Source organism: Montipora foliosa, chromosome 12 (assembly GCF_036669935.1).
Source record: "Montipora foliosa isolate CH-2021 chromosome 12, ASM3666993v2, whole genome shotgun sequence".
Taxonomy (NCBI): domain Eukaryota; kingdom Metazoa; phylum Cnidaria; class Anthozoa; order Scleractinia; family Acroporidae; genus Montipora; species Montipora foliosa.
In genome coordinates this window covers 32,291,525-32,307,006 of record NC_090880.1, presented here as the reverse complement: position 1 = coordinate 32,307,006, position 15,482 = coordinate 32,291,525, and the positions used below count along the sequence as shown (strand labels likewise).

The window sequence follows — 15,482 nt, the reverse complement described above, 5'->3', positions numbered from 1 at the left end:
CATCTTTTAAAGTAAGGGAAACATGTTCTTTTGAGATAGAATGAAAATAAAATTCAAACTCTTTCCAAAAAGTGTGCGAGTATAAACAGTCGAAAAAGAAGTGGCTGAGGGTTTCAGGATGAGACTTACAAAAGGAACAGTTATCGTCTGTGGCAAATCCTATCTTGTATAACACATTTCAGTGCTTGATTTCTGCAAATTATTTGGCACAACTTAAGCTTTGTACACAAAAAAGGAGGGGGTAGAAAAAAGTGGCTGCATTTTTATCTTTTTGTCTCTGTGTTTTAATCCTGTTGCCACCAATGAGGACAGTTTAAAAAATAATGTGTTCCACCAACCTTTGGTATTAAGCTAACATCTGCTGCAACTTTATCAACTGCCAATGCAAAACGACACCATAGCCATATTATAAATAAGAATTCAAATTACACAGGGTTCGTGCCAGACTTTTTCTGTAAAATTCCAGGAGTATTCAAGGAGTTTTCAATAACCAGGAACTGAGTTTTCAAGGAGTTTTCAAGAAGATTTCTATGCCATACATAGTGCTTCAGTGTTTTCTTTGCTGAAAAAGCTTACCTTGATATTCCTTACCACATCCTGGAAGTTAAGCGCACGCATGGGCATTTTAATTTTTGGTTTTAATGTTTCCCTAATAGTCAATTTTGGGCTCAATTTTTTAAACGTCTCTTTAACTAAGCATGACGCAATCTCAACAATTTTCACCATTAAATTCCAGGGCTTTTCAAGGACTTCAAGGAGTAGCACGAACCCTGTTACACAAACAGTTTGACAACTGCAGGTACCAGGAAGAAACACTGTTTTGAAAATGACCAACATTACATGGTAAAATTAGCCAATGCCACAATATTATTATAGTTTAGCTCTGGCAGCCTAAAGGGTCGACAGCTGGAGCACCGCATACTCATAGTAAACTATCAGTTGCTTTTCTCATGATAATCATGGCTATCAGTACTGCTCGAGGGTGCATACAACAAAGTCTCCCAATAATTAATAACATTGTAATAATAATAATCATCATCGTCATCATCATCAATACTTGTATACTTGTGCCCAACATAGCGGCCACAACAGCCAGTTTAAAGCATACATCTTTGATATTAGACATCCATGTTATGGTCACTAATTATTGACAACTGTCAAAACAAAGAATCCGCCGACCAGTATCACTAGATCATTTTGCAGGCTCGAGTTTAGAGCTCATCGAGGTCAGATGTTTTTTCTTTTAAGTTTACTGCTGACCAGGTACTGGTTTTCGATTGGATCACAGGCTCAAGCCAGGTAAATGAAGGGGTAGTTTCTAAAGAAACTGTGGTGCTGCGTCGGTGGGGAAGTAGTATACAAAAATTTGGTATTATCAACGGAGTTGATAATGTAAATTGGCCACCGTACAGAGATTCTAAAAGCTGACGTTTCGAGCGTTAGCCCTTCGTCAGAGCGAATCCGTCAGCTTTTAGAATCTCTGTACGGTGGCCAATTTACATTATCAACTCCGTTGATAATACCAAATTTTTGTATATCAAGCCAGGTAAACTTATTGTAAGAATAAATAACCTGGGAGCTCCACTTTTAGGCTTGGCTTGGAGACGGTCAAGCTTTCTGAGGAGGCGGCCCATTGAGCCGTCGACCGGCTGGTTTTGAGAAGGCTGCAGTGGTCATAACAGGCCTTCAATATCCAGAGTTCCCAAATGAGCCCATAACCAGTAACACCTGTCACTGGTTGTCACTTGTAAGTGTTACTGCTTTAAAATTGTTCCCTTCAAGTAGATCAGTTTGTCAATCAGTTGCAGTGTTACGGCTGGAAATAGCGTAGCAACGACTGTTAAAAATTCTAATGAGAAACATGACATCTGTGTGCATATCTGGCACCTTCGCAACTGGGAAAGTGACAGCTAACCAGGTAGTATGCTAAGCAGCACAATTTGTACTCAAGACCAATGAAAAAAAGTACATATGTACACACATTTCTTACTACCTGTTTGTCTTTTAGCAGCAGCCAAAGCTGCCGCTGTGAAGCCAGTGTCACCAGGAACTGCTGTTGAGTTGCCTCCAAGGGAATGCCGCTTAAGTTTTTGGTGAACTTTAATCCTCTGCAATACCAAATCAAGTTACGAGGAGACGATAAATTTGACTGAAGTAAGAATATTTAATACAAATAGTTCAAATTCAAGACCATATTTTGTCATCATCACGTCAGTCTGAAAGGAATCATGCAAGATGATCAAAATGCATGGTACGGAGCTATGGTACAAAGTCAAAAGACAACAAACATACTTGGGCTTTGAGTCTTAGTGTTTGACTTGGTGAGGTAGAGTGCCCTTTAGATTTATCTGCAATTTGAACAGCCAACATTTACACTCCTTTCTTAATGATGTCGTCAAGATGACAACAAAAGGTCTTGTTTTATATTTATTAATATTAAGCTAGAATTTAAAAGACAGTTTGCATACCAGTAAATGGTAGTTTATGTATAAGATAAGAGCTCCAAAAAATGTTCAGTTTAGTGGATAGAGGTTAGGAGATTAAGTATAAACATCAGTACAGTAACTCACAATTTCAGTTTTCTTTAGGTAATCATCAAAGTAAATCCTTGGGATCTTAGGCAGAAGTGTTAATGGTGGAACTTCTTGTTGCACAAAATCCTCTCCCCATGTCTTTGTGAAGAAGTCTGTCTGTCGTTTTAGCAATCGAGGGTCATTTAAGATTGCTGGAAGGTTCTGTGTAGATGAGTACACTGTGAATGAGCTTGCATTTGGGAAGGAGATAGGAGGCAACCTTGGTCGCACATAGAGAGTGTCGTCAGCAGAAGTCTTGATACTTTCAGCTGATTTTGCTGGATAAAGAGGGAAAAAAAGGGAGAGAAGCCTAGATGCAAATGCTAAAGATGTGTGGAACATCGTTCATTTTTTCCAATTTATGTGTACTTCACTATATTGTACAATTTCCACCATTTTGGAATTAATAGTGTTATTACACCTGAAAGGACTAAAATTATTATAACCTTGATTTCCCTTAATGGGATTTAATTCGATTTGCAGTCTTTCCAAGTAACAAAGCCCTAATGCTCGACCTCAAAAGCTTGAGACACTGTTATCTTTATTTTTCTTTAACTGATGGCACTGGATGGCCTGAGGTTTTTCGTATCATTAATTACGCTGACGAAAATCACGAATTATTTAAGCTTATACAAGCTTATGTTACTCGAAAAAGGCAAAGCCAAAATAAAAGATATCACATAGCAGACGCTGATGTCTCTAACTCTGAAAGCAATCAAGCTAACCTTCTTCCAGCTTGGTGTGGTTTTTCCTAACGTGTGCTTCGTAATCCTTATCGCTTACTCCCTCGACGGGTAGAGAAGGACAAACGCCATTTTTACCATATCGGCAAACGAAGGATCCTCCCTCTTTCGTACAATGCACTTGTCGTAAATGAACGCTGAACTCTCTTGGAGTTCGGAAAAATATCTTGTCACTGCAAATTGCACAACTCTGCCACGGTTTTGCCTCATTTGGGTCCAGTAATCGCAGCATAATCAGCAAGAAAAACCACAGTAGGGATGGATGTCCGTCGACTTGATTCCAAGTATCAATTTTAATAAATAATATCTCGATGTTGCTTCACTTCCATTACAGTACGTTAACTGAATTTTGATCCTTAAAAGTAAACGCCACCATCTTCAACTTAATCATTTTCCTTTCTGTTATCTCATAAGAATGTCGAACACAACCATCTTCGCAACAACACACTTCCAACCAAGTGAGTAGCAGCAAGCTGACTTAGCAACCACCCTTTTCCTTACTTCATTACGATATACAGGTACGTCATCTTGAGCATTCGGTTTGTGTCGTTAGCAATCGTGCAATGTTCGGAAATGATCGAATCTCATTTAAATTTATAATCATCCCTCATAGACCCTTCATTAAATAACGGTAGTTCATTTTTTGGAATGGAATTATAAAGGAACCTGAGAAGTTTTTAGAATTCTTCATCGGACAACTATGGACAAACTCTTCAATTTACATTTAAATAATTGAGTCACATGACCACACCGTGAAAGACAATTTGTTTCCCGTACATGAACAATTTAGTCTTCCCGCTTTATTTCAAATTTTGTTTGGCTCATGACATAAAAGGTTTCCTACGAGAATATTGCGTTTGCTTGCTTTGAGCGGAAAGGAAAGGCTTTTCAATAGTCCTTGAGTGTGGATCATTGCTTTCATTGTTTCTTTGCGAGCAAATTTTTGGGTGTTGAAATATGCAACGTGAAAGAGGGCAAGAACAACAAGATGAGCATGACGCGTCGATGGAGGAAAGTGCAGGGCCACTGCTCATCAGCAAACTGGAGGTAAATCATGATAGAATAATTTTTCATCTCCTTCTTAGTTCGTGCATTGGGAATAAAGAAGCCTTTACCCCTTAGTTGGAGATTTCGCCTATTGATTTGACCTATTTAGCCGCAAATGCTGATACATTGAAGTATCAAGTTGTATTAGCTGTTCAAAGAAGAAAGAAATTTGAAGTTTTAATTTAAACTTGCTGAGAAGTGTTTATATACACGACCTAAGTCGCTTTTTACCCCATGCGGTGTCGATAAAGTTGTCAGCTACCTATCAAAACTTATAAGGGCACAGTGTATAAGGGTTTTCCATCCACCAAAATAGACTCCCCCTCAGAGAATGGTGCGATGTTTTTTTCTCTATAAAAAGTAAATAAATTTTGCTCTTCTTTAGGACCATGGGATAAGTGCAAACGATGTTAAAAAGCTACAAGAAGCAGGTTTCCATACAGTAGAATCCATTGCTTATACACCAAAGAAAGCTCTGCTTGCCATCAAGGGAATCAGTGAAGCAAAAGCTGACAAGATACTCAATGAAGCGTCCAAACTGGTACCTATGGGTTTTACAACAGCCACGGAATTTCACATGCGGCGATCAGAACTGGTCATGATAACCACAGGCTCAAAAGAGTTAGATAAACTTATGCAAGGTAAGAAGCCTAGATGAGGACTTTATACAAAAGAGCTCTCATGAAGTATTTTATGTATATGTACGCATTTTGATCATTTTAATCTCCACAAACATTCAAATTGCCTTCTTTGGTTTGACTTGTTTTTCGTATTGATAGGTGGGGTTGAAACAGGGAGCATAACAGAGATATTTGGGGAGTTTCGTACCGGAAAAACACAGCTCTGTCACACAATGGCAGTTACATGCCAGGTACATTTACATGTATATTGGTTAAGAAGACTTGACTTTGTTTTTTTACATGCAGTAAAAGAGGGTACAGGAATGGGTGGATTAAAGGAGTGCAACTACTTTTTCAGTAGGAGGCTGACAAAAAAAAATTATAGTAAGTTTCCTTATAGAGTGTGATCAGCTCTCTGTACAATTGTGCAGCTGTTGCAGAGGTCTCTTGGGGTCATGTATGTCCCAATCCTTGTTACACAAGCAAAATGCCAACATCTAACAAATTCTCATGGCAGAATCAATGTTGATGACTAAGTGAGGTATGCTTTAATTTCACTCAAAGCTAAGAAAAGTTAAAGGATCTTTAATTTAGCAGTTCTAAGAAATAACAAATGCTAGGCGGCAGATTTGTATGCTTGTCAAATAGGTTTGACTTGCAACTGGCCATCCCTTAATACTGCCAATACAACATACTGAGATGGAACTCTGTAACTTATATACTGAAGTGGTCTGTTTACTTGTAGCTTCCCATTGATCACGGTGGAGCTGAAGGGAAGTGTTTATACATTGACACAGAAGGCACATTTAGACCAGAGAGACTGCTGGCTGTTGCCGAAAGGTACCGTATAATTGACCTCTCACCTGTTCTTACCTTAGATTTCATCACTAGTATCCGTCAGTCTGCAAGGTATCATTCCATAAATTATTGTCAAGGTTTTCAGCTAAGCAAAACAGTGTACATATTTTGTTGGTCAATTTCTTTGGTTCCTACAGTCAGTGACTTGCCCAATGACTTTTCACACTTTAAAGATATGCCTTGGGCAATTCTCCATTTGTCTGACATACACATAGCTTTCTTCAAAGAGTGGCCTATAATCTTCCGAGAATCAAAATGAAGGGCCTGGGATTGTGCACAAAATTGAGAAGTATATTCTATTTGAGAAATCACTATCACCATGCTGTACTTTTTTGCAACAAACTTTTTATTGTATTGGTTTCAGATATGGATTATCAGGGCAAGAAGTGCTTGACAATGTTGCATATGCCAGGGCCTATAATTCTGACCATCAGTCACAACTCCTGCTGCTTGCATCTGCTATGATGGCTGAATCAAGGTATAGCACTTACTTTACAGTTACTTGACAAAATATAGAATTGAGATGAGCAGTTATAAATAGTTCTGACACTTCGCTATTACAGCACGTAAATCACATCCAAGCTATTAATAACGTACCCCTCCTTCTCTCTCCCTTCAATGTTGCATTAACTGGTTGGTTTCTGCACTCGAACCCATAAACACACTGTGTTACAACCTTTGTGACTGAGACTGTAGCTCAACTCAACAATGTTGTTCGCTATAAAGTAAAGTATAGGACCAAAAAGCTCAACACATTTTTTTATGCCTACAGTGTGTAAGGCAATTACTTTATACAATGCTCAATCCTGCAGCTTATTTTTTTTCTGCATTGTATAAAACACAGAATTAAGTATTTTGTAATCTTCCATAATGTCAGATACGCCCTGATGATCGTTGACAGTGCAACAGCATTGTATCGCACAGATTACTCTGGAAGAGGAGAACTCTCAGCACGTCAAATGCACTTAGCACGGTTTCTAAGGACACTACTGAAGCTCGCTGATGAGGTAAGAGCACAGAGTGAAGACTTTGTGTTGCACCACATGATTTAAGAAACTAAATTAATAACACCAAATTAAGGAGTTGTAAATTATGTTCTTTTGCACATACATGTAGTTATCTTACTATAGATTTTAATTACTATAGTAATCTATCACCTCATATCCAGCGTGCCCTCATATGATAATAATTATTGTTAAATATTTTGTTATCATCATATATCATTTTTAAATTCAGTTTGGTGTGGCAGTGATCATAACAAATCAAGTCGTGGCTCAGGTAGATGGGGCATCCATGTTCCAAGCAGATCCTAAAAAGCCAATTGGTGGAAATATTATGGCACATGCATCTACAACAAGGTAGGCAAATTTGATGCTTATCGCGTACTTAGATCTTTATGCCGGTTAACTATTTAAATTGTTTTTTTATTCCCAGGTTATATTTGCGTAAGGGAAGAGGAGAGACGAGAATTTGTAAGATTTACGATTCTCCCTGCCTTCCAGAAGCTGAGGCCATGTTTGCCATAAATGCAGATGGCATAGGAGATGCTAAAGACTAATGGTATTTAGAGTGTCAGTGGAACATTTGTCAACAACTACTGAAGTACTGTACTTATTTAGAAAGTACCAATACACAACTGTGTAAAATACAAATCCAGTGAAAATGAAGAGCAAAATGGGATATTATGTGGAGAATTTATTTTCTAGTTACAATTTTGACAGGTTGGTGTTGATTTTCTGTTTTTCCTTGTGAGTCAACACCAAATAAACGAGCACCAGCACACCTGTGTATTTTCAGTCAATGTGACAAAAATTAATTGTGCAAGTACTATCAAATAGTGCTACATGTACATATTCTGTACATGTCACATAGTCAACTAATGCACACTGTTGCACCATTACCATGTTCTAAAGTTGATCAAAATTATTTACAAACAGCATTGATGTAAACCCACACGTTTCTTGACCAAACCAGCCTGATAATAGATAAACTGTCCCTGTATTGAGTGGCACAGTGATTTCAGTCCAGAAAGGAATATTGCCTTCACAGACAAAGAGCAAGAAATTATTTTGTTTACACTGTAATTCATAAAAAAATAACATAACAATTATTGACTATTTCGGTGTTCCTAGCATAAAGAATGTAAAAGGAGTTAAGAAACAGGATTTTCATTGTTAAGAAGTGGGGGAAATTCCTTGCGCTTTGACTTAGGTCTGTAGCTCTGAATTAGTCTAGAGAAAAAAAAAGAAAGAAAAAGATTTTAAAATGATTGCTAGACCCTTTCAGTGTCTTAAATACCAGCAGGAAACTATTTTGTAATAGCCTGCATCTCTTGTCTTCTGTAAAATAATAAGACACTGTATCATTGCTGAGGAGTAAACATTCATGTTCCAACTTATCTCCAGTGACTGAAATAACAGACACTTAAATAAAGTTTAGTATAATCATTAGTATTGTTATTTTGCTTTTTCACGGTCTTGTTGTTGGTGTAACCGGTTTCATTTTGTCATTCACCAAGACCAATCCCTTGACCCCAAGTGTTAACACATCTCAAGGTCCAGCAAACAAGTTTTCTGTAACATGGTGAAATCTTCCTTGATACCAATCTCTTCCAGCCATCCCTCTAAACATTTATGTACCATTCCTTATTATTATTATTATTATTATTATTATTATTATTATTATTATTATTATTATTATTATTATTATTATTATTATTATTATTATTATTATTATTATTATTATTATTATTATTATGTGTCCCAAATCACAGCAATATCGTGCCGGAAGTTCTGGCGCAAGCTGCAACAAGCAGCCTCGGCAATCTAAAACTTGTCTCAGGATCCGGGCTGAGCCCAACAGCATGGTCTTCTGCATTGTGTGGGTCTGAAGCCCAACATGGATATCCTCTAGGTATTTTTCCAGTCTGTCTGTATAGAGCAAGTTTCAATTGAGTGTCGTAAAACCAAAACCAATCAAAACTCGAAGTAATTACACGTAGCCGACACAAAGCGCGGGAAAATGTGCAGGTGTGAGCCACAATTGGTTTTGGGTTTACTTCTGATTGGTTGAAAAAATGGCCCGAGAACTTTGAACAAATCACTGAGTGAAGTAATCATAAACTAAAGTAATTATCTAATTACTTTCGACACTCAATTGAAAACCGCTCTTAGACTAGGTCCCCAATGCTTCTATAAGAATTGGTGTAATGGTAACCTTTTCCAGCTTCCAGAGGGTTTTGTATTATTATTATCATCATCATCATCATCATTATTACCCACCCAATAAGAACCACAGGAATCAACAGCAGACCAGCATTGATAAAGAAAGTAATGCCACCCACAAATTCTCCTTTTAGTTCAGTAACTGTCCATGTGTACAGAGGGATGAAAATCAGCTGACTACTAAAATTACACAGACTTTCTAGAGAGGCTAGAATAGCAAACAAGGCACCTGAGAAATGTTATTCAAACAAAAACAACAATGAGTCATCAAATCTCATGAGTATTGCTACACATTCAGTATTTGGATCAACAAAACATACAAGCCAAGAAAGTTTATGTAGTTTAAAAAATGAGCAGCAGTCTTTTATTTTTAGACCTGATAAAACATGCAAGTTGTTTGAAGGGCTTCAAAAACATTCGACAAACAGCATCCAGTCCCATGGGAGTCCGAACAAAGATTCAAAATTTGAGAGGAAAATATTAGCATACATTCTCAAACTCATTAATAATTCATAAGCCAAAAACAAAAGAAATCACTACCGTGAAGGAAGTTTTGATATGTGGTCTTAATTAGCATAAAATTTCGCCAACTTTGATCCCAAATATCTCTTAAAATACTGATTCCTTTGAGAAGCAATATCAAACACTCAAAGAGTGTTGCATCAGATATCCAACCACCTCGAAATCGGTTAAAAAACTCGCTTCTCGGTGTTTTGATATCCGATGAAACACTCCTTCTCGTGTTTGATATATTATGTCAAGAAAAACAAGCATAGCCTCATTACTATTTGTTCACATAAAGAATTCTAATTAGGCTTGTTTATCAGGTTTTAAGCTCATGCTCCTGACATTTTATCAACATTTTGATGGGCTCTTAGGCTCGTGAATTATTAATGAGTTTTGGAATTATTGATCTATACATTCACTGTTCAACAAACCAATTAGCTGATTGACTGAGATTGATTGTGCAAGTATACCTTGCTCTTCCTTGTTCACCAGTTTTGACATTTCTGCTCTGATGCAGGGCTGCGGCACCCCACTAAAGAAACTGAGTATTGTACCTGCAAAAATAGCATCAAGTCTGGTCATGATGTTTTTAAAAGCAGGCTGAGTTAACCGTGCCAGCAATGGATGCATTACAAAAAAAAAGGATAAATCAAACTAAATATGCCACACAACCTTTCAATGAACATTTATGAAAAACACCTTACCCAGAAACATTTCAAGTGTGTTTCTTGAAAATCCAATCATTACTAATGAACCCATGAAGAAGACAGTTCCTAGCTGTGTAGCACCAAAATTGGATATTCCTAACCAAGAACATAATGAGATTCCTACGACAGCGCCAAAAGCCTTTGATAAAAGCAATGTTCCTGAAAAGTACCCAATGAGGGATTCCTCCCAACATAGTGGAGCCCTTTTGGCAAAGAGAACAAGCAATGTTTGAAGAATAAATGAAGTTAAATATACAAGAACAGCACAAACCAAAAGGCTGAATAGAACCCAGCGTCCAACTCTCTTTCGCAAATAGACCAGAATAATAGGTTTCATGCCATCATAAGAGCAGATGGGAGTGTTCTGTTTAAGTTCCACTGGCAATGACTCGGGTAGAAAAATGACAATGTAAAGTAGATTGAGGAGATGAGCAGTCAATATCACCAGATAAACGGAAGCATATCCTTGATTCTTGATCCACACACCACTAAAAAACTGGACTATTGTTCCACAGATAAAGGTGATAGCTTCTAGAATGCCAAGCTTTAATGCTCTTGACTGAGGTTTGGATGTGTCAGCAACATAAGCCAGAATAGCAAGTGTCACAGTTGGGTAATATCCACTCAGGCCTGCAATGCCACTTGCTGCAAGCACAAAACAACCATGGGAAGATTTTTTTATCATTACAGTTATGAACGTTACTCATGCAGTAACAAAAGGAATGCCTGAAAATTTCAGGCTTGAACCCATGACCTCCTAGCTGCAGTGCCCTACTGATTTATCAAGCCAGCTAGGAGCTGGTCATTTCGTGAGTTTCCAATAAGCCCATTGGGGCTAGTCATAGACCTCATTCATAAATGGCAGTCAATAATTATAATTCTTTTATCCAAGTGCAAATTAGCCTACCAAGTCTTGATACCATACAGTGAACTAAAAGAATTGTTGCTCTAAAATGAGGCTTGGTAGGCTAATTTTGCACATTAGCAAAATAATAACAGAACAGGTGCCATTTATGAATAAGGTCTATATGAAGAAACCTATAAAGGAGTAGGGATGGTGCTGTGGTGAGAGCAATTGCCTCCCAACAGTGTGGCTCAGGGTTCCATGACCAGACTTAATGTCACATGTAGGTGGAGTTTGTTGATTCTCCACTGCTTCAAGAGGTTTTTCTCTGCGTGCTCCGATTTTCCCCTCTCTAAAAAACCAACCTATGATTTGATAATTAGACTGCTTTTCAACTGAGTGCCGAAAGTAATTAGATAATTACTTTGGTTTTGCATTACTTCACTCAGTCAATGGTTCAAAGTTCTCCCGCCACTTTTTCAACCAATCAGAAGCTTGCACATGCACATTTTTACCACGCTTTGTGTCAGCTACGTGTAATTACTTGGAGTTTTGATTGGTTTACTGGATTGTCTCCGTCCTTTTTGATTGGCCAAAGTAATTACTTTGGTTTCGGTTTTACAACACTCATTTGAAAACTGCTCTTGACTATTATGTGTTGATTTCACATGATTTGATTTCTGTTGTTTCCCCAATTAGTGCCTCTGCACTAAATACACTTGAGAATCATGCAACAAAACATCCCACTAGATGCAGCAGGGAGCTTGCATCCAACATCCAGGTTAAATTTTGAGGCCCTGACAGTTACATAGATTTCTACAAACGTACCAATCATAAAGACATAGATATGAAGCTTCCAGTGAATTGCAATCAAGATTACCAAGGAGGCAACAGAGCTTCCAATTGATGCTACAATTAAAGGACCTTTGCGGCCTCTCTTATCTGACCAGACACCAAGGAAACAAGCTGTTAGCATCGCAGGAACAGTCAGAGCTATGTTGAACAGCAAAATGTAATGCGAAGCTTTCGTTTGTACTGATTGGTCTACACTGCAATGAAACACATTGAAAACTACAGAAAACGTAACAAAGTTCAATCCAGTCTTCATTAGAACTGACTTCTGGTGAAAAAGGAAAGGAACTTTATTTAAGTGTCTAGTCATTCTAGCGCTGAAGCACTAATTGGGGACACTGTAAATTGAAATTAACAATTAACACAACTCAATAATTGACACCTTTAAACAATTGACACCTTGACAATTGACACCTTGAAACACATTAGAATATTATTCCACAGCCCCCTGTCTGGAGTGCAAGAAATTAAGTTTTGGAATCTTGTGCTTTTTAGATAAATAATATTATACACTGTAAATGGGAATTCATAGTTCATATAGATTGACTGGAAACTCTGGAAACTTCAAAAGCTAGAACAGTATTGTTAATGTTAACTTGACCGTGACCAGGCACAATCTTTGTCCTCGGTTCACAACTGAGTTTTGAATCAATTGATTGGAACTTTTGATTCGCTGTCTTTTAGAAAAAGGGAGTGGTTAGTGGGACATTATCTACTCGTTGAGATGCAAGAATGCCTGAGGAGCTACAATACTCGTCAAAAATCTTGAAACACTTGTGTCTGTTTCCCCTTCCCCAATGTTGATGTGGGTATCACAGTGGTTTCAGTGCTTCAAAACACGCGTGGCTCAACATTGGGGAGGGAGAAGGCACATTTCGGGGGGGGGGGGGTGGGGGGAAACAGTGTGAAGTAGAAATGTCAGGATTTTTCCAGAAAATTCGAAAGAAACGGTGTCTGTTTCAACAATTTGTGACGAGTATTGTAGGTCACTTATCAAGGTTCTTCATAGACATTGTGTCCTACCATTCTGTGGGCTCAAGAACGATGTGGATATTGAGAGAGAGAATTGAAAATTCCACATGACCTCAAATTTGATCATTTCACGACGTTGTCAAGACGAGAAGAGCAAAGAAAAGTATCAAAATGTAAAACGCACTTGCAGGACATGCAGAGATATTTCTTTTGCTAATTAAACCTATTGTTATGTGGTTTTCTCTTAGGGGTCATCATCATCCTTGCTTAATTAATTAAGCTCCCTAATGTTATGTGCCTCAAATTGGAAAGGATGATAACCTATTGTAGTTGCTTGACAACAGGTGAAAGAATAAAGGAAAAAATAAGAGTTACAAACAGGATTTGAACCAATGACTTCCACAACACCAGTTCAATGCTCTTCCTGTTCAGTGACAAGAACTCTTCAACAGTAAGATCACACAACTAGCTTATTTTCTTCTTCCAAGGGGCACATTACCACATCAACAAAAAATACTTGCATTTCCAGCATTCCAAAAAGTAGAATTTCCACTGTACTCAGGGGTAGTTACTCACCTGTACTTGGAACTATTTAGGTAAGAGGGATTGCAGACAGTATCATTTTCATTTGTCTGGGACAATTTGAGTTCTTCCCTGGCTTTGGAGTAAAGATACTGTTGAATGACAGGGATCTCTAAAAGAATGGCACTGGCATAGAGAAATATGATTATTTCAACAGTTAAAAGTCTGTGAGGATTTTTTATCCATGAAGTTGATTCGTGATTACTGCTCCACATTTCTCTTCTTGAGCTGTCTTCCATTTTGCTACCAGCTTTTTAGTATTCCATTTTGCTACCAGCTTTTTAGTACTATAAGTAACAAAGAACATATGTTTAGAAGGGAAAAGACAGTATTTTAATGCAGGGGTAGCAAAAATAATAATAATTATTAGTTGCTATTCACAACTTAGCAAATTATGTCAAAAGAGGGGCAGTTGAGTTTCTTTTATGAATATTATTTTATTACAGCATTTTCATCCCTTGTTAACTCGTCCTCTGTCCCAAGCTGCTTGAGTAAACCTAGCAACTGTACAAAACCTAATAGTCATAGGCAGAGACACTTGGGATGAGTAAACTACATGTAAGTTCGGGACTATGCAGTTTCCTTTCATCTTTTGGTCAACAGTTTTGAAACCTTGATTTTCCCACAACTTATTGTCCTTTTATACACCCTTATCGTCTCATCCCTAGTTTTTATAGGGGTTGAATTTTAATTTACTAGCTCCAAACCCAGCCCTCCTTTCAACTGGACTAGGAACCAGCTTAGGCAGAGTTAACATCTCTTGGCTCAACCTGTTACCAGTGAGAAAGTCCTCTGATGTTCTGGCCCGAGTTGTTCAAACGATAGATAGCGTTATCCACCCCGATAAATCACTATCCACTGAATAGAACACTAGAACGACTAGACACTTAATCCTTTCCTTTTCTTTCCTTAGAACTCAATTGGTTTTGCCAGTGTTTATTCCCTGAATAGTGATTTACCGGGTGGGTAGCGTTATGCATTGTTTGAACTACTGAGGCCTGTGCTACTTAGTTTCTGAAGCATCTGTGGTGCTGCTTCAGTGAGAAGTGAAACACGAAAATTGAAGCAAAAAATTGCACGGGACATTGATTTTGTGGCTGAACGTTGAAGTGTTTGGTGGCCATCTCCTGCACTGCCAAACACTTGTCCAGCTCAGTGCATTACAATAGCCCCTTGTCCATCTAAACATTCAACATCCACCCATATTCCGAGAGCACTTATATACAGAACCAGGAAATCACTTGGCAGCATGTTCACAATCTTGCCAAGGGCCAGAGAAGGAAACACCATACACACATTTCCCATTGTCCTCCAATTTCATTTTCTTTTGCCGTTGAACAACTTTTTTTCTCTTTTTGCTTTTTCCCACTCCTAAAATTCCCCCTTTTTCCTTGTTTGGCAATCATAACTCCCCTGCGTTGCTTCCAGTTTCATTTATATTCCCCCCCCCCCCCCCTCCTTCCCTTCCTCAACCATCATCATCGTCATCTTTATTTAAAACACGGTAAAATGCATCAGGCATTTATAATTTAATATAAAAGCTACAACTTATTAAGAAAAACTACGTATACAGATTAATCTTCTATAATTTAAAATGTTATTAACTATTAAAGAAAGTAAACTAAATGAAAGCCTGTTTTACATGATTGCCGTGTCGGAATTAATTAGTAATCGTCGGAAATTAGTTAGAGATGTTGCTTGCCTAGCAGCTGAGGGTAGACTGTTCCAGAGGACTGCACCACTATAGCCAAAGCTATTTTTGTAATAGTTAGTACGTGGCAAGGGAATAGCAAGCGGCGGAATTAGACTTCTTGCCTGCATACCTCGACTTTGAGAGACTTAACAACCCTAACTCTGTATTAAACACGTATTTTACTCACCGGCTCCAAGGATATCCCTTGTCACGAAAACGGAAGGTTACGTGACAGAAAAGTTTCTATTCTCCCCGTTAGT

At 38.0% G+C, this 15,482-nt stretch overlaps 3 protein-coding genes across 5 annotated transcripts in view; 1 reads left to right on the top strand and 2 right to left on the bottom strand.

The window, feature by feature from the left end:
* The window catches only part of LOC137979602 (vacuolar protein sorting-associated protein 54-like), a 29,731-nt gene extending 25,938 nt beyond the window's left edge, over positions 1-3,793 (bottom strand). The window contains exons 1-4 of the mRNA XM_068826905.1: positions 3,299-3,793; positions 2,571-2,851; positions 1,994-2,108; positions 339-376 (exon numbers count right to left, since the gene is read on the bottom strand). Of these exons, the coding sequence (XP_068683006.1) occupies positions 339-376; positions 1,994-2,108; positions 2,571-2,851; positions 3,299-3,548 (684 nt within the window). The 5' untranslated portion in view covers positions 3,549-3,793. The remainder of the gene's footprint in view (positions 1-338; positions 377-1,993; positions 2,109-2,570; positions 2,852-3,298) is intronic.
* Positions 3,794-4,108: 315 nt separating this feature from the next.
* On the top strand, positions 4,109-7,412 carry LOC137979605 (DNA repair protein RAD51 homolog A-like). Its single transcript, XM_068826913.1, has 8 exons — positions 4,109-4,363; positions 4,749-5,004; positions 5,143-5,234; positions 5,729-5,823; positions 6,206-6,319; positions 6,719-6,848; positions 7,078-7,199; positions 7,276-7,412. The coding sequence occupies exons 1-8, from the start codon at positions 4,274-4,276 to the stop codon at positions 7,397-7,399; spliced, it is 1,023 nt and encodes a 340-aa protein (XP_068683014.1). The 5' UTR covers positions 4,109-4,273; the 3' UTR covers positions 7,400-7,412.
* Positions 7,413-7,933: 521 nt separating this feature from the next.
* On the bottom strand, positions 7,934-15,465 carry LOC137979603 (proton-coupled folate transporter-like). Of its 3 annotated transcripts, none has more exons than XM_068826906.1 (7): positions 15,410-15,462; positions 13,524-13,816; positions 11,952-12,172; positions 10,277-10,924; positions 10,043-10,126; positions 9,123-9,294; positions 7,935-8,072 (listed from the first exon to the last, which is right to left on the bottom strand). In XM_068826906.1, exons 2-7 carry the CDS (start codon positions 13,766-13,768, stop codon positions 7,994-7,996), a joined length of 1,449 nt encoding a protein of 482 aa, XP_068683007.1. In that variant the 5' UTR covers positions 13,769-13,816; positions 15,410-15,462; the 3' UTR covers positions 7,935-7,993. The 3 variants fall into 3 exon arrangements, with proteins under 3 accessions (XP_068683009.1, XP_068683007.1, XP_068683008.1); XM_068826907.1 differs by lacking the exon at positions 15,410-15,462 and adding an exon at positions 15,232-15,368; XM_068826908.1 differs by lacking the exon at positions 9,123-9,294 and having other exon boundaries at positions 7,934-8,072; positions 15,410-15,465.
* Between the last annotated feature and the right edge of the window lie 17 nt (positions 15,466-15,482).

What these genes read in the sequence shown, in the direction of transcription:
- LOC137979605 (XM_068826913.1), top strand. Translation starts at nt 4,274, where the DNA reads ATGCAACGTGAAAGAGGGCAAGAACAACAAGATGAGCATGACGCGTCG. An exon ending in TGCTCATCAGCAAACTGGAG is followed by an intron (nt 4,364 to 4,748) that starts GTAAATCATGAT and finishes GCTCTTCTTTAG; the next exon opens with GACCATGGGATAAGTGCAAA. An exon ending in CTGCTGGCTGTTGCCGAAAG is followed by an intron (nt 5,824 to 6,205) that starts GTACCGTATAAT and finishes TATTGGTTTCAG; the next exon opens with ATATGGATTATCAGGGCAAG.
- LOC137979603 (XM_068826906.1), bottom strand. Translation starts at nt 13,768, where the DNA reads ATGGAAGACAGCTCAAGAAGAGAAATGTGGAGCAGTAATCACGAATCA. An exon ending in TATCTATGTCTTTATGATTG is followed by an intron (nt 10,925 to 11,951) that starts GTACGTTTGTAG and finishes TTGTGCTTGCAG; the next exon opens with CAAGTGGCATTGCAGGCCTG. An exon ending in ATTCCTGTGGTTCTTATTGG is followed by an intron (nt 8,073 to 9,122) that starts GTGGGTAATAAT and finishes TTTTTTCTCTAG; the next exon opens with ACTAATTCAGAGCTACAGAC.